This window comes from Carettochelys insculpta, chromosome 9 (assembly GCF_033958435.1).
Source record: "Carettochelys insculpta isolate YL-2023 chromosome 9, ASM3395843v1, whole genome shotgun sequence".
Classification (NCBI taxonomy): Eukaryota; Metazoa; Chordata; order Testudines; family Carettochelyidae; genus Carettochelys; species Carettochelys insculpta.
In genome coordinates, this window is record NC_134145.1 from 47,402,965 (window position 1) to 47,430,764 (window position 27,800).

General features: G+C 42.9%; 1 protein-coding gene across 1 annotated transcript in view; it reads right to left on the reverse strand.

The window, feature by feature from the left end:
• Nucleotides 1-1,952: 1,952 nt before the first annotated feature.
• LOC142017945 (complement factor H-like) overlaps nucleotides 1,953-27,800 on the reverse strand; it is a 35,745-nt gene continuing 9,897 nt past the window's right edge. The window contains exons 5-9 of the mRNA XM_075003301.1: nucleotides 24,809-24,982; nucleotides 15,902-16,081; nucleotides 15,032-15,226; nucleotides 4,507-4,686; nucleotides 1,953-2,149 (exon numbers count right to left, since the gene is read on the reverse strand). Coding sequence (XP_074859402.1) covers nucleotides 1,953-2,149; nucleotides 4,507-4,686; nucleotides 15,032-15,226; nucleotides 15,902-16,081; nucleotides 24,809-24,982 — 926 coding nt within the window. The remainder of the gene's footprint in view (nucleotides 2,150-4,506; nucleotides 4,687-15,031; nucleotides 15,227-15,901; nucleotides 16,082-24,808; nucleotides 24,983-27,800) is intronic.

The following is a 27,800-nucleotide window of genomic DNA, read 5'->3' on the forward strand; positions in this document are numbered from 1 at the left end:
GGAAGGCTGTTATTGCAGAAAGGTGGATTTGTAGTGAGGAAAGTGACAGGTAAGTATCCTTTAGGGGAAGAATATAGTCCAGAATCATGTGCAATGGGGATTTTGTAGGTTGCACGCCCCTTTCAGAACACCAGACTGAAAAGTGGTTCCTCTTGGAAAGTTTGGTCTTGCAGGTTGTTTCTCGTCTGCTCTATAACAGAACATTGCACACTTGTTGAGAGTACTTGTGCATCTTCTGGGAACCACACAGAAACCAGGCCATCAGATGGCAGATATGTGGTTTGGGGTGGAGCGTCAAATCCCCGTTCTGAGATAGTAGGTCCAGAGGGCTGGTAAGGAGGAGGAAGAGATAGGTGATAGACTAAGTGAAACCAGATCTGCCTGTGCCAAGCCAGAGCTATGGGGATGATTCATGCTGAATCTATCGAAAATTCACCTGCATTTGGATTTTGTGGCATTACAAAGAGATCAATAGCTGGGTGACCCCATGTCTTAAAGAGGTGTCGGGTCATGTTGTGATAGAGCTCCCATTCGTGGTCTAGGTAGAAGTGATGACTGATGGAGTTTGCAAGTGTATTTCTTGTGCCTGGCAGATATGATGCCATAAGGACAATGTTGTGCACAATACACCACATCCATAATTTTATGGCCTCTGCACAAGGCAATTATGATCCAGTTTATCTCTGACAATTGATATAAAATATCATTGTGGGATTGTCCATAAGGACTTAGATGGTTTTGTTTTGAATATGCAGGATAAAATATTTGCAAGCATTGAAGACCACACGTAGTCTGAGGAGATTGATATGTAGTCTCTGTTCATCCTTGATTCATCGACCTTGAACATGGTACTGCTGGCAATGCACTCCCCATCTGAGAAGCAACACATCTGATGTAATTTGTTGGGCTGGTTGAGCAGGATGAAATGGGACCCCCACCAGGATGTTTTGTTCTTGGGTCCACTAGCATAAAACTGTACAAGCCACTCCATGGAGGAAGGGGAGTCAGAGGACCAAGGTGGAGACAAGGCTTTAACCAGAATTGCAGCAGTCAGAAGTATAGATTAGGCATAGACAGAGGAACATAATGCACCATCCCCAAAGACAGAACAATGCACAAAGAACTCCTACCTGGTAGGAAGCAGAGATAGGACAGGATTTCCTGGGGCACAATTGCTCTCTGGACTTCTTTGCCTCCATACTATCCCCAACACACACAAGACCAGTGTCTGTCACCATTGGCCATCTCAGAAAGAGCTAGTTGTGACATCGCTTATTAAATTTGCCTATGATCCCACAGATAACCACCCCCTTTAACTGCTTGCAACTTTTCCATGTATCATGTCTTCCTTGGCATCATCTCTTTACTTGTTTTGAAAAGTTTATGATGAAATGGTTTAGCTGTTTTGGAGACTGATGTTTTGTCCAAGCCAAGTTGCAGTTGCAGTTCTGTTGGGAACCACTAGCATATTCATGGTCTGAAGCAAAAAGCCAGAATTTGGCTGTGATGCCCACCTGGTGTCGAAGCCGTGCCTTTTGCTGCCTTCAGAAAAATGCCCCCCAAATTTGGCTAAATTATAAATCTATGAAGACCAGTGAGTTTGGATTCTTGCAGCTTGGCTACTTTCTGAAGATTCCACCTGTGCTGAACACATTCAGTCCCAAGATGGCAGGGGCAGAGCAGGACTTTCTTTGCAAACACTTCTCCTGATACCTAGGGGTGACTCTCATGTCAAGCACTTCAGCCCCCTCTCAGGCTCCCTCTGCAGCCTCGACCTGGCCCTGGCCCTGGCTTCGGCCCATTCTTCACAGCCCAGGCTGCAGGCTGCTAGCCCTGCTGCAGTTTGCAGCTCTCTGGCCTTCCAAAGCCCTATGAATTTCTCAACATTAAATTCCAAGTTTGTCACCCTTTAGTCAGGAAGAAAGGAGCAGTGTGAGGAAGCAGAGAGTTCTTTAATCATTAAAGTACTCACTGATACACTTTGGAGGGGGATACCATCCTTGTTTGCGACATCTTGTAGTCCCGTCCTCAGTTCTTTCTGGAGTCATGTAATCAGTGTAACATCTGTATTTTGCTTTCTCATTTAAATTGTATCCGGTCTTTTGATCAGAGAAAAAGCCATTTTGTATCGTAACTTTTGTACACGTTTCTAAAATAGAGAATAGCATTGTTTGAAGATAAATAGGGTTTATTTATAAGCTTATAATTTATAAGTTTATAATTTATAAGCTTTTTGCAAACATTAGGTGACCATGAGAAGAAGTGCCCCTGAAATGAAATAGAGGACAGCTATTTAAAAACTGTTTGAACACCACATTCCTTCAGACTTTCAGTGAGCGGGAGGGGAAGATAAGAAATCATCAGTGTGCCTTGCAGTGTTATTGCTCATGATCGTTCCTGATAGAGATGTGTGAAAGCCAGTCTCAAAGATGGCTGGACAGAAAATGGTAGTTTTGATTCCAACACTGTCAGCTGTTATTTTGTAAAAAAGTTCTCTTTTCATTGCATGAGCTGTATGTATACATAATTTGGAGAAGCAGCTTCATAGTTTAATGTACCTGAAAATCATAAAGGGCTCACCAGTGAGAAAGACGGTGATGAAACAACACACATACTTTATCACTTAATCCATTTTCTTCAAGGACAGCCTTTCCCAATGCAGTCTTTCATAGTTGTGTTCACTACAGCATGGTGGATTCCCTCAGTTGGAAGGAAACAGTGTTTCTGCCAAGGCAATATCCCCAAGGGAAACTCTCATTTTGGGATTCCCTGTGTGCCTGAATTTGTTTATCTCCAGGATACACAGCACAGTTCATCCATTTTCTTCGGCATTTGGGGAGAGTTGAGACAGAGAAGGAGTGAGGTTATAAGGCAGGATGTGTGTGTGTGTGTGTGTGTGTGTGCGTGTGTGAGAGAGAGAGAGAGAGAGAGAGAGAGAGAGAATTTTGTTGTGGAGTTTGATGACTTGATTCTGTTGCTTGTCATTCAAATATTTGGAGTTTCCAGACAAACTGTACAAGCCACTCCATGGAGGAAGGGCAGTCAGAGGACCAAGGTGGAGACATGGCTTTAACCAGCATTGCAGCAGTCAGAAGTATAGATTAGGCATAGACAGAGGAACATGCTGCATCAGCCCCAAAGTCAGACCAATGCACAAAGAACTCCTACCTGGCAGGAAGCAGAGATAGGACAGGATTTCCTGGGGCACAATTGCTCTCTGGACTTCTTTGCCTCCATACTATCCCCAACACACACAAGACCAGTGTCTGTCACCATTGGCCATCTCAGAAAGAGCTAGTTGTGACATCGCTTATTAAATTTGCCTATGATCCCACAGATAACCACCCCCTTTAACTGCTTGCAACTTTTCCATGTATCATGTCTTCCTTGGCATCATCTCTTTACTTGTTTTGAAAAGTTTATGATGAAATGGTTTAGCTGTTTTGGAGACTGATGTTTTGTCCAAGCCAAGTTGCAGTTGCAGTTCTGTTGGGAACCACTAGCATATTCATGGTCTGAAGCAAAAAGCCAGAATTTGGCTGTGATGCCCACCTGGTGTCGAAGCCGTGCCTTTTGCTGCCTTCAGAAAAATGCCCCCCAAATTTGGCTAAATTATAAATCTATGAAGACAAGTGAGTTTGGATTCTTGCAGCTTGGCTATTTTCTGAAGATTCCACTTGTGCTGAACACAGTCAGTCCCAAGATGGCAGGGGCAGAGCAGGACTTTCTTTGCAAACACTTCTCCTGATACCTAGGGGTGACTCTCATGTCAAGCACTAGGATTTTAGTTATGTCTACATTTGAGCTGGAAAACGTAAATTGCAGAAGGAATACCTGCTTAGGTCTGATCAAACTCAGCAGCAGCAGCATCAATAACCGTGGGCTCAGCTCCCATTGGCATCTGATGCCTGTCTCACTATTCCTTTCCATCTTTCCCTGTCCAGTATGGAGTGGTTTAGTTTCTGTAGACTAGCTCCACACCAACTGCTGAAACTAGCACACTAAAAATAGAGTTTCAGCTAAGGTGGTGTAAATAGCTAGCCACGCCACCAGGCATCTAAGGTTTTGGACAGGACTGTATGTAGGGAGGCTAGTCTCTCCCAGTGCTAAGTGCTGAGGGGTGGGAATAAGGGAGCAAGAAAGGTTATGCTACTGGGGTAAGGATGAACAGGATTGGGAACTATTATGTTCTCTTACACCTCACAAAATGTGCTCATCTCATCACAGAAGACAAAGACATAGCTGGTAACTTTCCCAAGGGCTTTCAATCCAACTTTGAAAAAATGACACAGCAAATGGGGGTGGGAAGCAGTGGGAAGCAGCGGGGTGAAGAATTCTCAGTGTCGCAGAAACACAATCACACAGTTATTCAGGTCAGAAACGTACATTGTCATGACAAGTCACCTGCTAGGGCTGGAATTTTTGCATTTATCACAGGCAGATAATAACAGAAACATGTTTACGAATTTTTAACCAACCCCTCAATAGAACATAAATAGTGCTTACTTTCAGCGATACATTTTGGAGGAGGTATCCAGTTATTCCTTGTGCATTTAGCTTTGGCTTCTGGATTTTCAGGCATATATCCATGGTCACAGCTATAGTCAATTCCATCACCTTCTATGTAGGTTTTCCAGTAACTAGCTGAAAATTGACCGTTTTCCAAATGATCTGTAGAACAGACTCCTAAAGAAAACAAAAAAAAAAAAAGGTTACATTCAAGTATCAAACGGAAGTGAACATTTAAGAAAGAACAAAGAAAACAAAAACAAACAAACCACCCTCTTCAACACTAGCTATAGTAGAGGCTTGATTTTCAGGTATCACTGGGGAACAGGGGCTACAGGATAACCATATTTTCTGGATAGCCAAGCAGGGCCGCTAGCCCCGCTCCAATGGGCCCAGCAGGGCAACCACCCTAGGCTGGGCCACTAGCCCTGCTGCAACCAGTGGCAGAGCCAGTTCCGTCCATGCCCTTGGCCCAGCGGCAGCCAGCCCCAGCTAGAACTGCCAGTTAACTGAGGGTTCCAGTCATTTCAGTGCCACATAATGTAGATAATTGAAAAAAAATCTTTCAAATAACAGCACATGCTGCATGGTGTGGAAGCACATTTTATTGAAAAAAAATTATTTTTGAACATGAATGACCATGACCTTTCCTCTGCCATGACTTTGTGACATCACTTGTGTAAAGATATAAATGACAACACATGCCAGTAAAGAATTGGCTATCTGGACCAAATTGTCAGCTGGCATGAAACAGCAAACTCCATTGAAATTACTGAGGATATATGGATTTACATCAGCCAAAATACCTTGCCCAGTGTGCCTCTGAAGGAGAGGTGACTGCATGGATTTATTTATATCATAACCTCATTAACATCAAGAAAGCTTCATCATATCATATCATATCATATCATATGGAGACATACAAGGCTGAGGAAGCTATCCAGCTCCAGAGGACTGCTGTCACATCAGCTGGGAAGGAGATGTTTCTATCACAGGGAGGACACTGGCTGCTGGTTACCACTGACAGCAGACAATGCTCCACTCCTATTTCAAACCCATCCACAATGATAATGGAAAATCAGTATGCTGCTCTGGAAACAATGGATGAGGAATCACCCCTGAAGCAAGAGGAGGAGACACCATGTTCTCCCAAGGCTAGGATGTTCACAGCCACTACTCTCAGAAGGAAGCATATGGTAGTGGAGGTTGGGGAATCTCTTCTGAGGGAGATGGAATCACCCGTTTGTTGCCAGACATGGCATCTCAGGAGGTATGCTACCTCCTAGGAGCCAGTATGTGAGACATTAAGGAGGCTTTGTCAAGGATCATCTGGAAGTCTGATGTAGCCAGACAAAGTCTCCCCCTTACAAGCCAGCTTGCTCGCTGCCACTCCCCCACTGAGGAGCACACAGGGCACAGAAACGGCTGCTGACAGCACTGTCTTTGATGCCTTTCATTGAGGCCCAGATGTGCTAGCTTATCGTGACCCTGAGAAACAGAAAGTACAGATAAAAGGCTAACAGGCCAAACTGTCAACAAGGTGGGGGGGACCTCAGGAAATCACCCCAGCTGGCATTGATGGATATGATGACCACACAGACATCCCAGAAGAGGAAGTCTCCGCCCACACAAAAGAATGTCCTGTACTCCTAAATTGCTTATCTCCTGTCTTACAAGTGCAAATTAAGTAAGAATTGCCCTTGTAACAAACTGGTGTCACAAAAGACAGACAAGTACGATCTGGCACCATAGATAAGAAAGAGAATACGTAACCTAAAGGGGTATAAAAGGTGGGCCCAGCAGAACTCTAACTTTGAGTGCATTCCACCAACTACCTGCTGGTCGGGTCAGGCAGAAGATATTGTTAAGAGTACAAGAGCAAACTAATCCACTAAGTAGGAAATATATGAAGTATATAAGGAGACCACCATAATTTAACCAGAAGGTAAAAAAATGAAAGGAGTCCACAAAAAGTGGAAAGTAGGTCAAATTACAAAGGACCTCAGGAGGTAAAGGAGTCCAGCGCCCTTTACCTACCTTTACCTTTCCAGTCCTAGGATTCTATGAGTTTTACCCCTACATACTTGTGTTATTAGTTTATATGCATCCTTTTTGAGGAACGGGGAGACCATATGTAGATGCAGACTGGCTCACTTATTTAGGAGAGCTTCAAACTAGGGTTTGAAGGGGCAGGTAATCAAAGCCTACAGGAGAGGAAAAAATATAGACCTGGGAGTTGGGTTGGAAATGGGAGGGAACATGGACTATAACAGCAGCGAAAAAGGAAGGATGTTGCAGAACTGGGAGGCAAATCAGATCAATATCATACATGCAGATATATAATTGCAAGTAGTATGGGTAATAAGCAAGAAGAAAATAAAGTCCTAATAAATAAACAGAACTATGACAAAGTTGGTATCCCAGAAATGGGTGGGATAATACACAATTGGAATAATGGTACAGAAGGGTACAGCTTACTCAGGAAGGATTGGTAGGGTAAACAAGTAGAAGGTGTTGCTTTATATATTAAAAATGTACACACCTGGACTGAGATGGAGATGGACATAGGAGACAGATGTGTTGAGAGTTTCTGGGGTAGGTTAAAAGGGGTGAAAAACAAGGGTGATATCATTCTAGGGCTATGTCTACACTAGCCCCAAACGTCAAAATGGCCATGCAAATGGCCATTTTGAAGTTTACTAATGAAGCGCTGAAATACATATTCATAGAATCATAGAATCATAGAAGAGTAGGACTGGAAGGGACCTCGAGAGGCCATCGAGTCCAGCCCCCTGCCCTCATGGCAGGACCAAGCACTTTCTAGACCATCCCTGAAAGCCATCTATCTAACCTCTTCTTAAATATCTCCAGTGATGGAGATTCTACCACCTCCCTTGGCAATTCGTTCCAGTGTTTGATCACCCTGACAGTTAGGAACTTTTTCCTAATGTCCAACCTGAACCTCCCCTGCTGCAATTTCAGTCCATTGCCTCTTGTTCTATCCTCAGAGGCAAGGAAGAACAAGTTCTCTCCCTCTGCCTTATGACACCCTTTTAGAGACCTGAAAACTGCTATCATGTCCCCCCTCAATCTTCTCTTTTCAAAACTAAACAAGCCCAATTCTTTCAGCCTTTCTTCATAGGTCATGTTCTCTAGACCTTTGATCATTCTCGTTGCTCTCCTCTGGACCCTCTCCAATTTCTCCACATCCTTCCTGAACTGCGGTGCCCAGAACTGGATACAATACTCCAGCTGAGGCCTAACCAGCGCAGAATAGAGCGGGAGAATGACTTCTCTTGTCTTGTTCACAACACACCTGTTAATGCATCCTAGAATCATGTTTGCCTTTTTCGCAACAGCATCACACTGTTGACTCATATTTAGCTTGTGGTCCACTATAACCCCGAGATCCCTTTCTGCTGTACTCATTCCTAGGCAGTCCTTTCCCATTCTGTATGTGTGACACTGATTGTTCCTTCCTAAGTGGAGCACTTTGCATTTGTCCTTATTAAACCTCATCCTGTTTACCTCAGCCCATTTCTCCAGTTTATCCAGATCCTTTTGAATTATGACCCTGTCCTCCAAAGAAGTTGCAAACCCTCCCAGCTTGGTATCATCTGCAAACTTAATAAGTGTACTTTCTATGTCAATATCTAAATCGTTAATGAAGATATTGAACAGAACTGGTCCTAAAACAGACCCCTGCGGAACCCCACTAGTTATACTTTTCCAGCAGGATTGAAAACCATTAATAACTACTCTCTGGGTACGGTTATCCAGCCAGTTGTTCACCCACCTTATAGTAGCCCCATCTAAGTTGTATTTGCATAGTTTGTTGATAAGTATATGATGTGAGACCGTGTCAAATGCTTTACTGAAGTCTAGGTATACCACATCCACCACTTCTCCCTTAACCACAAGACTCGTTATTCTATCAAAGAAAGCTATCAGATTGGTTTGACATGATCTGTTTTTAACAAAACCATGCTGGCTGTTCCCTAACACCTTACCACCTTCCAGTTGCTTGCAGATGATTTCTTTAATTACCTGCTCCATTATCTTTTCTGGCACAGAAGTTAAGCTGACTGGCCTGTAGTTTCCTGGGTTATTCTTGTTCCCCTTTTTATAAATGGGTACTATATTTGCCCTTTTCCAGTCTTCTGGAATCTCTCCCATCTCCCACGATTTACCAAAAATGACTGCTAAAGGCTCAGATACCTCTACTATCAGCTCCTTGAGGATTCTAGGATGCATTTCATCAGGCCCTGGTGATTTGCAGACATCTAATTTCTCTAAGTAAATTTTAATTTCCTCTTTTCCTATTTCAACTTCTAAACCTACCCCTTTTTCACTAGCATTCTCTATGTCAGCCATTCCTTCAGATTTCTCATCAGTGTCTCATTAGCGTGCAGGCGACCGCGGCACTTCGAAATTGACGCGGCTCACCGCCGCACAGCTCATTCAGATGGGGCTCTTTTTCGAAAGGACCCCAGCTCCTTCAAAGTCCCCTTATTCCCATCTGCTCATAGGGAATGCATGGCCATTTTGAAGTTTGGGGCTAGTGTAGACAGCCTAGGGGTATACTACAGACCCCACAAAACTAGGTAGAAAAAATGGATACCGATTCTTCTAAACAACAAAATCATCCAAAGCACAGGATTTGGAGGTGACAGGGAAATTCAGCTGTCCAGTTCTATGTTGGGAAACTAATACACAAAATATCCAATAAGTTTTTTGAACTGTGTTGAAGACTTTTTAAATTTATTTCAGAAGGTTGAAAAGGCTAGTGTGGGGAATATGTTCTCGATTTGTTTTTATCAAAGAAGGAGGAACTGACTGAAAATTTGAAAGTGGAAGGCATTTTGAGAGAAAGTAACCATAGAATCATAGAGTTCATGATTTGAGGGGATGGTAAAGGGCACAGCAGCAAAATAAAGGAAATGTATTTCAGGAAGGCAGATTTTGGTACACTCAAAGAGCTGGTAGGCAAGGTCCCAAGAGAAGCAAGACTAATAAGAGAAACAAAAAAGAGTTGGCAGTTTTTCAAAGGAACATTATTGAGGGCCCAAAACACTGACCTTAACCCTAGGCCTCAGTTGTAGTATTGTGATCAGTTTTGGGCACTTCATTTCAAGAAAGAGGAGGAGAAATGGGAGAGGGTCCAGAAAAGAGCAACAAGAATCATCAAAGATCTAGAGAACATGACCTATGAAGGAAGGCTGAAAGAATTATTGTTTAGTTTGGAAAAGAGAAGATTGAGGAGGGACATGACAGCGGTTTTCAGGTATCTAAAAGGGTGTCATAAGGCAGAGGGAGAAAACTTGTTCTTCTTGGCCTCTGAGGATAGCACAAGAAGCAGTGGGCTTAAACTGCAGCAAGGGAAGTTTAGGTTGGACATTAGGAAAAAGTTCCTAACTGTCAGGATAGCCAAACACTGGAATAAATTGCCTAGTGAGGTGACGGAATCTCCACCTCTGGAAATATTTAAGAACGGGTTAGATAAATATCTATCAGGGATGGTCTAGACAGTAGATGCTCCTGCTGTGAGGGCCGGGGGCTGGACTCGATGACCTCTTGAGGTCCCTTCCAGTCCTAGGATTCTATAAGTGTATGAGTCTATGAAAAGGAAGCTATTCCACTATGTAGGAAAGATAGAAAATATGGCAAAGGACTAAGACAAATTATGAAGGATGGATATAAGCAAACAACACAGGTATGTATGCAGGGTCAAAGGCATAAAATGACTTCAAACTAACTAGAGACATAAAGGGTAACAAGAAGACATTCTATAAATACCTCAGCCCTCTCTCACCATAGCACTTTGGGGCCAGGTGAGAGGTGTCTCTCCATGGTCACTGCAGCACCAGCAGGCACAATCAGGGGTGCGGCACATGTTCCCTATTTGAGGCAGGGCCAGGTGAGGATGTGTGTGGCTCAGAGAAGGGGTACCTGTTCCCCAGCAGTGGCAGCTCTGGGTTTGGGGCTGTGGCCAGGGAAGGGGAATGACCCTCCTACACAGAGCTGCCACTGCCAGAGGAGAGGCACCACTACTCTGCCATCCCATCCTCCACAGGCCCCAGCACAGAGCTGCTGCTTTTTCAGTTTTGTTCAGAAATTCTTTTTGTGGCTCTGCCCAGGTAATGGCAGTTTCTGGGAAACAATCTTACCAAGAGTGAGCAAGGAACAATCCATGTCTAAAACTGATGTCAGATGTGAGATGGCCCTGTCTTGATGAATGTTGTAAAATAAATACAGAGTGTGATGAGGCACACCAGCCCTGCACTAGTACTGAGAATGTTAATCCCACCCTCTGGGATGAGGGGGCCACAACCCCCACAATCCTCCTGGGTATGCTCAAATTGGGGACCAGACATAAAAGGCAGTGACCCAGCTCAATCAGGATAGACAGCCTTAAAGGAAGGGCACGTATCAAAAGCTCCTTCAGAAGAACTCCTGATACTTTGGCCAGGAAGTCCTGCTTGCACATGAAGCCCAGAGCTCAGGGAGACCAAGATGGTCTGATTTGCGGAGGAGCCAAGTAACCACAGCAACCCACAAATGGCAGTCCCAGAACAAAGGGTAGAAAGAAATCTAGAGAGGACAAGGGAGTGGTATCTCCCATTGGACAGAGTTAGCATGTTGCAGTCAGATTCCGTGCTGACCTGGTGGTGGGCTACACCTCCATCATTAGGTACCTGGGGTGGGGACCTATGGGGGCAAAAGGCCACTGTGGTTTATTCTGGTTATTGGGCCATACTGTCCTGAGGCGAGGGCCACTCTAACTGACTCAGACAGACCATAGAAACAAACTTTGGTTGTTGGTCTATGTTGTGTTGGATGAGAAAGTGGGACCACAGGGAGCAAAACTACCCCTTCCCCACTCCAGGTGGGAATGGGATGCAGATGCCCCACGACACAAGACCATTCAACATTGTTTGAAAGAAATGATGGACAAGCACAATCATAGAAGAAAATGTCCTGAGTGAAAACTGAATTTGAGTATCTTATGTAATATGATTCAAGAAATGTTTGACAAAACTAGCATGTCACTTCAAAAGGTAGGTCTGGATCTTCTTGCTGCTGTTAATTCGTGGTCTTCTTTGCAGATATTTGTTAAGCTTAATGTTTCAGTTTCATGATTTTGAAGAGCAAGCAAAAAAAATGGAAAGTGGTGTTGATGAGTCCTACCATAAAATGTGTAGCTGTATTGGAAGGCAAAAATTTCTTGAGGCCAAAAGTAACAATACTTATTTTTTCAGTGTGTAAATGCAAAGGGTTGGGACACAATTTTAGCTGCATCTCTCATCACTACTGGAATCCTCCAAAGAGTATTATTACTAATTTCCAAGAAAAGTAAAAAAAAAAGATTTCTTTCATATTGTATTGTACATGAAGTACATGCAATTGTTCATTATGATAGGAATAGTTGATTATTCATATAAATAAAATAATTTTAAGATTTTTAATAAGATTCAGAATTAGGCTTTGTTTACACACTAGCTATGTACCTAATGGCAAGTGTCTAGTTAGAGGCATAGAGATTATTACTGGCAAAATTTTATTGTAGTAATATGCTTTAAAGACAGCCCATGTTTCATTGCAAAATTTGACTTGTTAAACCATCTTTTGTTTATCAATTTTGTATGATTGTGAAAACCATCAGAATTTGACAAGTTAGAATAAGAGTGAATGTTTTATAGACAATTATGAAATGAAGTTATATGATGGATGACCTGAAGTTGCAAGTGGAATAAAACAGGGCAACCTTCAGTAGGGTGCAGAAATTAAAATATTGGAGGGCCACACATGTTCTCAGGCCTCCAAGTACTTACATTTAAACAGGGTAGTAGGGGAGGGGAACTGGGACCCTCCATCCAGTAGCAGTGAAATTAGAAAATGGGGAAAAGGTACAGCTAGATGCCGTTGAAGCACCTGGCCTTGGTAATGTCTTAGGAATTGATGTATTGGCAGGAAGATAATGGATTTTAAATGGACAAACTTGGGCTTTTGAAAAGGCTATTGCCAGTGTCACTGCTGGGCCCCAACTGAACCAAGTAGAGATATCAAGGAAAAGGAAATAATAATATTATAGTGAAATACATATATCTCATAGACCTGGAAAGAACCTTGAGAGGTCATCAAGTCTCATCTCCCACACTTACAGCAGGACCATGCAACATCCCTGACAGATATTTTTTTCCTTAATCTATTTGCCCCAGATCCTTAAATCACCCATTTCAGGCTGAACTCACAACGCTGGTTTTATAAGATCAACGCACAAACCACTGAGTGAACCATCTATCCCACTTCGGCACAGGCTAGAACCCATGATTGCTAATACCTAAATCACTACCTTACCCACTGAACCATGACCCACCCAGGCAGCATGTTTGGACATGTAAAAAGAAGCCTTGCCTTTGTCCCTCTTTCCAAACAAACTCTTCAGTTAAAACAATATAAACTGGCCTCAGATACTAAGAGAGGAATCCAGGCCATTCTTCATGAGCTGGAAATGGAATGGGTAATCATAAGGCAATTGGCAGAGTGTAATAGTCCTATCTGGCCAGTGTGTAAGCCTGATCATACCCGGAGATTAACAGTTGAATTTAGAGGTCTTACTGAGCTGCTGCAGACCTTTACTGCTGCTGCCCTCCAAATTAAGGAAATCTTTGGCATTATAGAATGTGCAAATTTCCAGGAGATGGCAGTGTTGGATGTAGCAAATTCATTCTTTGCCATTCCATTGCACAATAAATCATGGGGACAGTTTGGAATCCACTGGGGAGGAGTGTAGTATTTGTTCACCTGGATACCCGAAGTGGTGGGTGCACAGCCCCACTGTATGCCAGGTCATTATTACAGAGGGACTGATGGGTTTCATGGACCCTGAAGGGCTTACCATGTGGCATTATGTTGATGACATTCTGACCAGAGGAGATAGCCCTGAAAAAGTTCATGCAGTGGGCCAGGCCATTTTGCAGCATCTTATGCAGTCTGGTTTAAGTTTAAAGCTAGCAAGATTCAGGGGCCTACACAGGAGGTTACCTTCTTGGGTGTCTTGTTGATAAGTGGAAAGTGGGTAATTCCAAATGCAGTAGTATATAAAATGTTAAGATGGAATGCACTCACCACCACATCCCAAATGCAGACCACAGTACTAGAGCCTTGCAACAGGTGATAAAGAAAAATAATAAGTGTTTGTGGGAAGCTAGACAACAGGAAGCCTTTCAAAGCCTGAAACAGGCAATTGCCAAACAAATTGCTTTGGGATCCTGGAGGGATCAAGCTAATAGAATGTGTAGTTAAACCAAGGCTGGACCCTATTTAAAGCCTCTGGCAGAAGATCACAGGAGAATCTCAAGGAATCACCGTGGGTTTCTGAAACAGAGTGTGGAAGGGAAGTGAGGAAAACTATATACCTCTGGAAAAGCAGGTTCTGGTGGCTTCTCAAGCTATAGCATATGCTGTGCCAAGCCAGACTTTTAAAGACAAGTACAAGAATGTATGTATTATTTGCTGTTGATATCAAGGTAGGAAGGAAAAAGGGGAGGAAACAGGAACCTGGGAGATCAAAGTCTAGCTCTCATTTCACACAACAACCATGTTTAGTCCTAAGAAGCACAGCAAGCCCTTCCCAATTTCCCCTGAAGTTACTTGCAGTGTGAGAGTTTCCAATAGTGCACTGCTCCCTGCATCAATGTAAACCCTACTAGCAAGGGCACACTTCACCGACTTAATTACCTGTTGGTCACATGTTGATTTACATTAAGTTGATTTAACTTTGTAGTGTAGACATGCCCTAATAAACAAGTTACCTACAAAGCAGCAGGAGAAAGTGTATGTACGCACATGTACATGCATGTGAGTGGGTGTATATGTGTAGGCACGTACATGCATAGGCAATGGCACATAAGCGAAAATAATCTTCCGAAGTCTTTCACACTCACAGACTGTTTCCTGACAACTGAAAACCCTCAAGGCAAAAGGACCATCTCAGCTTCTCCATCTCAGGAACAATCTACAACACAAAATACTCCTCCTGATAGGTCTCTCCCAGTGCAAGTTATTACTGATCTTTGTTCACCCTTCCTAAACCTGCTAGACTCAGCACCTTCTGCTCACTCTCTCACTCTCAGAAGAATACCAAGTCCTTGACTATTCCCTTGCAAGAAGTTCAGATATGTTGTGGAGGGACCAGCAATGAGGAGGAAGGAAAAGGAGAACAAAGGAACAAAAAACCAACAAACCCCTCCTCAAATCCTACAACCAGGCCTGCTCCCCCTCCTGGTACCTTCTAATGCTGCTGCTTCCTGGTGTAGAGAGAATGTGTTCAAAGAAGCACACTTTTCCTTGGATGAGTCATGGCTCGGGAAAAGCAAGAGCCAGAATGGAGCAGTGATGTAGTAATACCCACCAACTCCCAAGTCCTGGTGAAATCCAGTGACCCCATTGCGCTATAGAATTCTTGGCATTTATAGTACAGTAGAGTTTTTAGAGAAAATATAAATGTATTTTTACTTACTGAGGCATTGAGGCATGGGATCCCAGCCATCTTTAGTACATCTGACATTTCTATCCCAGTTTTTAGACAGATAACCATGGTGACATGTGTATCGAATTGACTGTCCTATCTGTGATGGAAAATATTGTTCTCTGTAGTATTCATAATGGGATTGCAATTCTCCATTTTCTATATTTGGGTAGTCACAGGGTCTCACTTTTAAAACAAGAGTTTAAAATAAAATATAATATTATTGCAAAGTACATGCAAGAAAACTCCAGTTTGCTTAGTTCTGAATATTCACATTCTAGTTCTCTTTTCAGCTTCCATACTTTATTATTTGAACATTACCCTAAGTGAAATGATGTTTTCAGGACATGTACTGTCTGATGATCGGACTCATGTTATCTCTGACACCAGTAAACTTTTCCTACCAAGCAAGATCTCACACTTTCAGAAATTGTTAATGAGGGAAGAAAAAGATGGTTCATAAGTAGGGCTATGGTGTGTGTGATGACTCAGAATCCAATTATGACCTGTAGGTTTTGTTTTACCATTCGTATAGCATACCGACCTTCTTCCAGGCATTCTACCACTTGGATAACTAATATACACAGCTACAAATCTTGCCTGTAGAAGGCTGAGTCTTGCACATTTTGTCAAACAAATCATGATGTATATGTTGGCTGTATAATTGGCTGCTGTTGGCTGTATAATTTGCTGCTTAACCAACTTATACCATATCATCTTATTTTCAAAGGAGTTTTATCCAATTCCATCAAGGTAAGATGTGCAAATATGTCTATTTCATTTCTGTTTACATTGTCATTTCTAATAATCCTTGTATTATTGTTGAAAGTTTAAAAATGTGTTAAATTAAAACCAAATTACAGGTACAGCGTGGAGAAGGTAACCACCCATTCTGTGCACATTGTGCTGTGTTCCTCCTATTGTTTGTAATAAAGTAAAACCCTGGATTACAGGTTATGGTGATAACATCCTGGTCTCTGAAAAATTTCTCCTGAGGCATGTAATTTCCATTAGTCACTGATGGAGGATCACATGTAATTTCTAAAAAGAAACAAACGAGATTAAGAACTTGAGAAAGGACATTAGGATCAGAGGGGTAGCCATGTTAGTCTGTAGCTTCACAACAAACAAACAAAAAAGACAATCAGTGATGTAGCACCTTACAGACTAACAAGTACCTATTAAATAAAAGTGTTAGTCTTTAAGATGTAATAGGACTGGATTTTAATCTGACTTAACCTCTCAGAATCTGATTCACTGACAGAAAATGAATGGGATCTGTTGAACTATGGTTCTAAAAGAGATTGGGTCCTGTGTTTCTATGGAACACAATGCATTATAAAGTGGTACATGTTACAAGAAGTCCTGATTAACAAATTTATTAGGTCATGAGGTTTCATGGGAAAAAATCCTCTTCGTCAGATGAATGCAGTGGAAAAACAGAATCCGGGTTTATATAGCAAGGATGTGTGTGCTTCCTACAAAACCTAATGACCTAAAATAAATTTGTTATTCTCTAAAGTGCCACAGGGCCACTTGCTATTTATGAAGTTACAGGCTAACACAACTGCCACTCTGAGGCTACGTCTACACGTGCACCCAACTTCGAAATAGCTTATTTCGATGTTGCGACATCGAAATAGGCTATTTCGATGAATAACGTCTACACGTCCTCCAGGGCTGGCAACGTCGATGTTCAACTTCGACGTTGCTCAGCCCAACATCGAAATAGGCACAGCGAGGGAACGTCTACACGCCAAAGTAGCACACATCGAAATAAGGGAGCCAGGCACAGCTGCAGACAGGGTCACGGGGCGGACTCAACAGCAAGTCGCTCCCTTAAAGGGCCCCTCCCAGACACACTTTCATTAAACAGTGCAAGATACACAGAGCCAACAACTAGTTGCAGACCCTGTATATGCAGCACGGACCCCCAGCTGCAGCAGCAGCAGCTAGAAGCCCTGGGCTAAGGGCTGCTGCCCACGGTGACCACAGAGCCCCGCAAGGGCTGGAGAGAGAGTATCTCTCAACCCCCCAGCTGATGGCCGCCATGGAGGACCCCGCTATTTCGATGTTGCGGGACGCGGATCGTCTACACGTCCCTACTTCGATGTTGAACGTCGAAGTAGGGCACTATTCCCATCCCCTCATGGGGTTAGCGACTTCGACGTCTCGCCGCCTAACGTCGATTTCAACTTCGAAATAGCGCCCAACACGTGTAGACGTGACGGGCGCTATTTCGAAGTTACTGCCGCTACTTCGAAGTAGCGTGCACGTGTAGACGCAGCCTGAAAGTGATAGAGGTTGAACATCTCTAATACAGAACTCGTTTACTGAATAACATCTGGAATCCAGCATGATTTTAATTCATGGCATGATCACTCTTAATGTGCATGCCAAGTTTCCCATGATCCCATAAAGTTTGTTTACAGCCCCGAGTGTGGCTCTCAGTATTCTCTGCTGTTATTTAGCTCTATTTTTTTCCTAAATGTCTTCTAATAACCCAGTAAGCAGTGGAAGTACTGATAATGTGCTAGACAGTATTGACCTCCCATGGTACAACAAATTCTCTCATTTGGCACTGGTCAAGTCACAAGGGTGCCAGACTAGAGAGGTTCAACCGATACGTGAACATACCAGAAGCCCTGACTGTGACTCTAACATAATACTATCTGAATCTCACACCTCTTTTGCTTTTTATTTTTAGAAATATTTTCAAATTTTCGCCAGTTAACAGGAGAAATACATTTATCCTTCAGACACATAGAAAAGAAAGAACAAGGAGAGAGGAAAGACTAAAGAGGCCCACGAGTCTCCAAAATTTTCAAACTTTGAAAAGAAAAAAATCTCAAGTAGAGATTTAGAAAGAGAGCAAGAAGTGTTATGAGTTCAGCAAGGCTCTGCTGCAGAGTAGAATTTACTGGGTGGACATGGACATTTTCCTCCATTCCTCCCAGCCCACAAAGTTACTTTAAATTGTGAGGAATAAGGGAATAAATAAATTCTTGTGTATAAGGCACAACCATGAAAAGTGACATAACTCTGATCTAATCATTTTGTATGTGCGGATTGAATTTTGTTGGGACAATTTTGAAAGAACAAATAAATTGCATGAATGTTCTCTCTCCAAATGTTAGTAAATATTTCCTCAATCTTTATGGAATCATCAAAAAATCATTTTTCTCTGAGAAATCACTTAAATTTTCTGGTGAAATTAGATAACTAAGCTATGAAATACAGGATTTTTAAACTTGTTTGTATGTGTGTACACAGCAGCACTCTTTCTAAATAAACTATTCCAGAAGAGATTATCTGGAATATCTCATTTCGAATTAACATTGCTACACACAAAATGCATTTCAAAATAGCTGAGTGCTATTTCAAAATAGAGCATCCAGCTGAAATAGAACCAATCTTAAAATAGAGCCATTGGACATGCTGTAGCTAATTTTGAAATAGGCTCTATCCCCTGTCTGCAGAGCCCCTATTTCAAAATACTTATTTCAGAAGAGGTGTGATCCCTCATACAATGATGTTTACCTATTTCAATATAAGCTCTCTGCTATTTCAAAGTTATTTCAAAATAGCTGTTGTGTCTTGTAGATGCTTGCAAAGTTATGTTGAAATAAAGGGTGTTATTTCAACATAACTTTGTCTTGTAGACATTCCCTTTTATTTGCAAATATCAATGCACAACCTTAATTATGTCTTCATGATTGCTCTTATATATCCACTCACATATATTTAAACATTTCTGAGGGCTCTCATGAAAATAAATGAATGTATAATTGCAGCGCACACAGCTTATATAAGTGAAAAGCTTCACAGGAAATCCCAGGAGTAAATAACAAATGGTGTATTCAAAATGGGGTGTGACTTGTGTGCAATAGGTGAACTTTAGGACCAGCTACTTAATGATGTGGATGAAACAAAACACTGACTACTCATTGAGTATGTCTCCTTTGTACTGAGTGTGGAAAGAATCTGGGATGGTGGTGGAGGTGAGAGGTGTCAAAGTGTATGATCATGTAATTTAATAGAATCATAATGAATACAAACATAGGAATTAAATTAAGGTTGCACGGCCAACCATAATTCTCATTTCTCCTAATTTTTTTAATATTACATTTTGCAACCTAAATTTTTAAAATTTTTATCACACACACGCACACACACACACACACACAGAGTTTTCCTAGAACATAATTTTATTGCATACATATCAAAAGTCCCATTTACGATTTAGAATATACCTGTTGACTTTAGTTATTTTTCAAACCTTAGCTAATTTTAAATTCATTATTAACATACTGTATATAAGAAATCAAATCTGTTACCCTAATAGTCCAGTATTACTGTTCTGAGTATTTTGTTCATTTCATTTTTCAACACTTTATTTCTTATATATAGTTTTTTCTACACCGAACAATTGGTGATGACTAGGGCCATACCAAATTCATGGTCCATTTTATTCAATTTCATTGTCATTTCTAGTTCAATACCATCCACACTGATCTTCCTTTCTATTTCCTTATCTCCAAATACCGTTGTTTTTGTTTTATCGATGTTCATAAGCAGTCCGTACCGCTTCTCTTCCTCATTTAACACCCACGCCATTTTCGCTAGCTTCTCCTCATCTTCCTCAATGATAACTATATCATCTGCGAACCTCAAGTTGTTAATTCTTTTCGTGTGCACAGATATCCCTTCTACCTCTTCCTTGACCTTGTCCGTTGCTTTCTCCAGATGTGCGATGAAGATACTTGGCGATATCGGATCTCCTTGTCTCATACTTCTACTTGTTTTAAACCAACTTCCCAACTCCCCGCATGTTCTCACCGCTGCCTCTGCATTATCACTGATATCTTTCAACAATTGTACTTGTCTGCTATCCACTCCGTATGACTCCAACACCGCCCAAGTCACTTTCTGATCTATACTGTCAAATGCCTTTTGAAAATTGATGAAGCAAATGTATGTGTTTTTGTTCTTTTGTCGAGCTTTCTCCGCTTAGTGCCAATATCTGCTGTACGGTACTTCTTTTTCTGAACCCTGCTTGCTTGTCTGCTGTATGTTCTTCGATCTGCGATCTTAATCTCTCAGTCATTATCATCATGAGCACCTCACCTAGATGACTTGTTAGGGGAATCGTTTGGTAGTTCTTGCACTCCAATGTACTTTCTTTCTTGGGTATTGTCATTAGCACAGATCTTTTCCATTCCTTTGGTGCCTTCCCTTCTTTCCATGCTATATTCCATAGACGGTGTATTTGCTGAATCGTGCTTTCTCTGCCATATTTGATCACCTCTCCCATGATCTTGTAATTTCCAGGGGTCTTGTTGTTCTTTAGTCGTTTCACTGCTTTTTCTACTTCCTCCGTTGAAATATCGGTCTCGCTCTCGATGCTTGGGGGAGATATCTCTTTCAGTTCTTCAATCAGTCTCTCTGAGACACTTGGGTCCAACTGTGCTTTGTATGGATCAGTGCAATATGTCGTCCATCGCTGCCTATTTCATTTCTGTTTCCATTTTCAAGTGAAAGATTTTTAAAAATGAGATATACTGATCTCATAGATCTGGAAGGGACCTTGAGAGGTCATTGAGTGAAGTCTAAAATGCATTCCCTTTCCTCCCAGATTGGCGCCTGCTCCCAGTGATCAAAGGTTGATATCCTCTATAGAGCCTCATCATACTTATAATTTGTTGAGTATAAAGCTGAATATAAAAACAATGCAAAGGCTCTAGGCAAACCGGAATGTGGATGGCTGCCTTCTCTGTTGTAAGTGCATTGAAAGCATGTAAAGTTTACCCCTCTGAGCCTAATAATTATTTTTTCAATTTGCAACAGCTCTTCTTAGAAAGCTAAAGTTAGTCATGCAGGCACAGTGACCTCTTGGTGCCATTTGATCGATAGCATAAGCGCATGTAAGGATTACAGGAATCCCTCTGGGTCTGATCCACCTACTAGCGTGCACAAAAATGTTGTGTAAAACCTCTACTGAAAGTCTATATCACAATTGTTATCGTCGTCATTACATGCACACATGGATCGATAATGTGTAAGGAGATTTTTTTATATGTGTATATACACTGACAAAATTACAATATTATGGTCTGTGAGTTAAAGCCAGTCACCAGAAGTTGAAAACCAAGTTTACTTCAGGCAGATGTTTATCTAGCAGTCTGTTAGTCAATAAATTGAGAGCTGTACTGTTCAGAATGCCTGCCCGCTTGCAATCTGATTTTAAAGATAATAATGGGATTGTGAAATCTTCGGGGGACGGTTGCAGAAATTACAGCAGAAAATAATCCAGCAGGAGGGAATATAATTTACAAATGAAGATCATGAATTTGGATGTGCAGCTGTAGGTACAGAGATTAACTCAGCATCTTTCATTTAGTAAGTAAGATGACAAGTGGTTTGCTTTTTAAAAAAAAGGATCAGAGAGAGGTTGTTAAATATTCAGAGAATTTTGACTGAGACAATGTTCAGTAGACAGGAGATATAATATTAGTTATTATGATTCCAGTATTTTAACTTGCCATCACTTGAAACTGATTTTTATTAACTAACCCTAAATTGCTTTCTCTCTATATAAATTTAAGTGCTGTATTTTAAGCAGAACTGTGTTCTCTGGTGTAATTGGCAACCTGTAGTGTCCTCTCCCTTTAGCAATAGAGGACCTGGTAATTCTCTGAGGGTATGTCTAACAGCAGTGTAGTGGGGCTGAGTGGCCCCCCACTGACCCAGAGGGGGTGAAACCTCTCTGGGAGCCATTTTGGACAGAGCCTGGCCCCTCTCATTCACCTGACCAGAAGTCAGGAGGCGCGGCCAGGACTATAAAAGCCCAGCCTCTGGGCTCAGTTCGAAGCCAGCCTCCAAGGAAGCCAGAGGCTGGCCCCATGTTCCCTGACTGACAGGCTGAGGACCTGCAGACAGCTGCCGATTGGCCTGGACCTCTTGGACCCCAGGTGACCCTGGCAACACTAAGACACTGATGGGACACCTGGGTATGTGCCAAGGGCGAGACCTGGAGTGGCCCAGGGGATACCGAGAACTGTTAAAGGGCCTTGGGTCAGTGTATTCCTGTCTGGATTCCCCGCTGACCCTCGCAGCACACCATGCTGCTGCAACCAGGGCCCATGGGCTGTGATGCAGTGGAGTGGGTGGGTCTGCATTCCGCCCCCAACAGGTTCGCTGACTGAGGCTTTTTGAACTGCTGCCTCTCACATAACAGTTGCAAGGCCTGGTTTTGAATTGCTGCTTTTGCTCACCAGTAGTAAGTCTGGACTTAGGAACTAGTGACTTGGGATTTTTTTTTAGTACCTATAGCAGTGGGGTGGAATGGCTGCCCCCTGACCCGGACAGGGAGGAACCCCTCCAGTAGCCAAACCAGTTACAAGGAGCTATTTTGAAATAACTAACCTAGCGTCTCCATGACACACCTGTATTTTGAAATAATGATAATAATAATAATAATAATAATAATAATAATAATAAAAGTTGACTTATTTAGAAATTGGTAAACTTAATTCTATCAGAAATGTGTCTATTTCAAAATAGCTGTTTTGGAAAGGTGCTGTGGAGACAGGGAGAAGGGGCTATTTCGAAACAGGGGGCCTCATTGCATGAGAATTAACATTGCATAACAGGGGCATTATGGAAGTAGTGGTAGATTTGTGAATTTACATACTAAGACAAGTAAGAGAGTGTAACTGGTTCCAAATCGTTGCCATTCAGAATGTGTGTTGGTGGTCTGAGGTAAATGTGTGATGGCAGTAAAGGGCTCGTATACTCCTTCATTCCTAAAAGTATTGGCCTGCTTCTCCTTTCATTCCAACACTTTCTATCCCTTCTCTCAAAGCCCTGGTCTACACTAAAGGGGTTATTTTAAAATAACCCCTATTATTTCAGATTAACAGCTTGTCCATGCGTATGAGACAATTTGTTATTTTGATATAACTGGGAGTTATTTTAAAAAAATGTAGTCCTGGTTTTAAGAGACATAAGCTCCCACTTCAAAATAGTTATTTTGAAATAGTGCAAGTGTGCATGGGCAGGGGCTTGTATTTCAAAATAATTGGCCTCGAGGGACCTGACAGAGCTGGAAACCTGACCATGCTGGGCACACCTCTGGCCAGCTCTACTGCAGAGGCCTGCCTTATTCCAGCCTCCTTCCTGCAGCAAGCCATCACTAAGTTGTCTGAGGTCAATGACCCACATGGCAGTGCCTCTCATGGCTCAGGGTCAGACCTGCAGTCAGGCAGCAGACACTCCCAATGCTACACGATACTGCATGGGGAGACTGATGCCATGCAGGGAAGCCTGTGGGGCGGGGGGGAAGTGGCTATCCCTGGCATGTGACATCTGCTGCTCACACAGCTCTCCCAATCCTCCCTCCAGGAGGCATGGATAGGAGTCCTTCCTGTGGGGGACATGGCAAGTGCCAGACCCAGGATGTGTAGGATTTGGGCAGAAGGTGAGCTGCTTGCAGGTCTGTTGCCATGGGTGCTCATGGGTAAAGTCAGTGGGAAGTGTGAATATGAAGGGCAATTTCAAACTCTCATTTTACAAGTATTTAACCCAGATTTCTTCTTCCAGTGCCTTTGCATATTAGTACTTAGGAGCCATTTGAAAATCAGTGCTGAAAATAAGCTGGAGAAGGGCACAGAGCCTTATGGCTGTGTCTTCATGTGCTGCTTCTTCTGAAGCAACATGGTAATGAGCTGTCCGGAAGATGCTTATAAGGCATGGATGTAAATTTCCCATCCTCATTAGCATATAGGCACAGGATTCAGAGTCCGGAAGAAGCTCTTCTGGACTGCAGAATACATGTGCAGATGCGCAGCCCCTGGGGATCTTCTGGAAGAAAACCCTTCTTCAGAAGCCCCTTCTTCCTCAGGCTCTTCTTCAATTCAAAGTATACAAAACAAGTTCCCCATTCTTAATATGTAGCTTTGGAAAAACCTCAGGAAATTAATTGTACGACTGATGTGAAATCCAGAACATCATTTTGGCAAAAGCCTAAGACCAAGTCTAAAAGCCGCCTTATCTCCACAAAACTTCTTAAAAGACAGAGAGGCCATCAAGACATTTAATTCACTCATACGTCTGGTTCAAGACATGGCAATAATGAATGCTGGCTGAGAAGCTCAAAAATACAGAACACTCAGGGCTGGGTTCAAAAGAGGCATCATTAATGTAGAAAAAGCAGCTTAAGATCTCAAGCAGGGACAGGATCCCTCAAAGGAGTATATGAATTACATACTCCCTTCTCAAACTTGTTAGTGGTTGGAAGCTTCATGGGAAGTTAAAGAAATTCTGAAAGAGTTATGGATCTATGTACAGCTACAGCTCTATCTCTAGGCAAGGCTGAGAAGGAGCTGAGGAGGGATTACTCATGCAGATAAGGGAAAGAGTAGCTCATGCATGATCTCAAAAGACACGGCTACCCAAGTTCCAGTGGAGTGCACAAAGGAACAATACTCACAGAATCACCTTTGGTTCCCTTGACTAAAGCGGGAACTGATATGGAAGGCCTGTGGGCTCAAGGTTTCTTACTGGAAGATTCACCAAATGTAACTATTAGTTCAGTGATCTGTCAGAGGAAGCGGTCAAAGGCCTGACCAAGTCCCCACAACTGATGTTTTTTTAAAAAAAATACCAAGCTAGCAAATATTATCAAATACTTTTTTGAACAGATATATTTAGTGCACTGAGTTGGGTTCTGACATTTGTTAAGCAAGATAGGACATAAATGAAACTTACCGCTACACCTTGGAGGAGGCACCCAGCCATTCTTTGTGCATTCAGCTATATTTCTTCCATTAAGAATGAGAAATCCATGATTACACGTGATTTCAATTAAATCACCATCCTTATACACGTGCCTTTGAGGTTTGAATCTACCATTAACCACTCCAGGAGGATTACAGACAATTTCTAATGAGAATGAGACAAACACATTTTATAAATGACAACGGGACAGTAGGCTGTAAAATCCATCAGTTACTATTGTGATTTATCTCTGAATAAATGTATGAAAATTGCCTAGGAGGGAATCCAATGTGTTCCCTATGTTTACTGTAATTTCTGAATAAGAAGTTGCCATATAAAATGTGGATGATTTGTAGACCACTCAGTTTGCAAAGCTTTTCAAAAATAACATTCAAAACTGTTGCTTTAAAATGAGAAACAGTCCTTTTCTAAACCAAATACTTTTATAAAATTTTTGGTATGGTATTTTTGTTCTGAATCTTTCAAGGTTGCTTTTATAATATCTGTATACTTAAAATTTGGGGTTTTTTTTCTACTGATTTCCCCCTTTTCCTAAATCCAATAGATTGAATGATGTTTCTTCCACATTTTCATCTTTGATTTTTCTACTCCAGCTGTACAAAATTGGCAAAGTTTTCAGAAATCAGAGCAGCAAGAGGAAAAAGTGAGAGGAAACCATGGACATGATAAATCTGTTTGTAGGGTGTGCAAAAACAAGTGATGATGAAATGTAACATTCATAGTTTTGAAATTAAAGTGTGTATATTTTGTGAAAACATAAAAATGACAATTGCCCTATTTCAAACCTTGAAAAATGGTAAAACCATGAGATGTCAACACATTTCACAAAACTGCTTCTCCATTTTTCATTCAGCTCTGGTAGATAAGCTATGTCAGGGCCAATAACACAGGCATTTGAAGGACATTGTGTTAAACCGTATTTACAAACTGTTACCCACAGCAGCTGACTACACCCTCTCTCATGTTCCCTGTGCTTTTGTGCCCACTAGCAACAAACCAAGCCCCATGCACAAAGTCAATTTTCCCATTCTCGATCCAAGTGAGGCTGTCAACAGCCGGCTGAGATGCACTGAACACTATGTTTCTGTGAAGGCCTTTGAGTATTGCCATTAAATATTCTGTGAAGGGATTCAGTAACATCTAAAATAGCCTTAGATGTTCCTCATTACATATAGTAACTCATTTACATTTTTAAATTGTTTTACAACAAATAAATGACACTTGGTTACTAACTAAACTCAGAAGGTCAGAGCAGAGCAGGGAGGATCAGCATCACAGAAATGCAATTAGCTTAACAAAACTCCTGTCTGGAAGATTTTAAGCTCTGCACTGTAGTGATGAGAGGACAAAAAAAATACTCTTTTGCATTCATTGATTCCTATTGCAGAGTGCAGTCTAATGAAAGCAGCATATTTGAGATACCCAATAGAATCCATCTCCATATACTTTTGCATTCTGGACAGAAGACAACGAAGCTTCCATTGCAGTGCATCATAAAAGTAGATGGAGATAAATTAACTGTGAAACTTGAAAGGACTAATAGAGGATGTATGCCAGAGACATAATATAGAACAGCTGATTACACCATCTCTTCTATAAGCCTGCACCGAAGACAGGCAATTATGTGCACTTTGATTCCTTTACCAACTTTATGTCTTCCTCCTTCCTTTTACTAATAACACTTTAGCCGCGTCTACACGAGCTGGCTACTTCGAAGTAGCCACACCAACTTCGAAATAGCGCCCACCACGTCTACACGTGGCAAGAGCTATTTCGAAGATGAAATCGACATAAGGCGGCGAGACGTTGAAGTCACTATCCCCATCAGGAGATGGGAATAGCTCCCTACTTCGACATTGAACGTCGAAGTAGGGCATGTGTAGACGATGCGCGTCCCGCAACATTGAAATAGTGGGGTCCGCCATAGCGGCCATCAGCTGAGGGGTTGAGAGATGCTCTATCCAGCCCCTGAGCTCTATGGTCGCTGCGTGCAGCAGTCCCTTAAAGCTCCCTGCCCCCTGCGTTCCTGTGCAGGAAGCTGAGAGCACGTGCAGGCAGCAGCATTGCCATGCGGCGAGCCTGCACACCTCGCAGCAGCCCCAACCCACCACTCTGCACTGATGGCCGCTAGGCAGCCCCCCAAGTGCCCCCAGGGCACCCCCCCCAAGGGGAGCCAGGGCTCCCAGCCAGCCAGCCAGCCTGGAAAGAGGCAGCGGGGCCCCTCCTGGATGGAGGCCGAGATCCGGGACCTGCTGGGGCTCTGGGGTGAGGAGTAGGTGCTCCAGGTAATGGGGAGCAAGAGGCGGAACGCGGGTGCTTTCACTCAGCTGGCTGAGGGCCTGGCTGCCCGGGGTCACCCTGCCCACACTCCTGACCATGTCAGGAGTAAGGTCAAGGAGCTGCGGCAGGGTTACGCCCGGGCATGGGATGCGGCCAGCCAATCTGGGGCCGCCCCCGCTACTTGCCCCTTTTACAGGGAGCTCAGGGCCATCCTGGGCCCCCGGTACACCTCCCCGCTGGCCACTCTTGACACCTCGGTCGACGAGCCCCAGCAGGCCCCGGAGATGGAGTCCGCCCCAGAGGCAAGCCCTGCACCCCAGGGGCCCCCCCAGGACCCCACCCCTGGGATGCTGGAGGAGGAGGAGGGGGACTCCTCCAGCGACAGGGGGCTCCACATCGCCATGCCGTCCCGGAGCTCCAGCAGGGCGCCTGCCCAGAGGGTGTGCCCCGACCGTGGGAGCGGACCGTCAGGTATGTACCCCCCCAGTGCATACCCCCACGGTTAAGGGGCGGGGACAATAGACATGACCAGGGCCCTCCACATGCCCAGATGACCATGGCCCCAAGGACAGCAGTGGCATGTCCCTCAGAAGAGTGTATCAGCCCCTGCCCCCCAGCAAGACAGTGCCATGCCCCATCCCTGGGGATGAGGGGAGCGGAACCTAGGGTCCCCTGAGAGGGC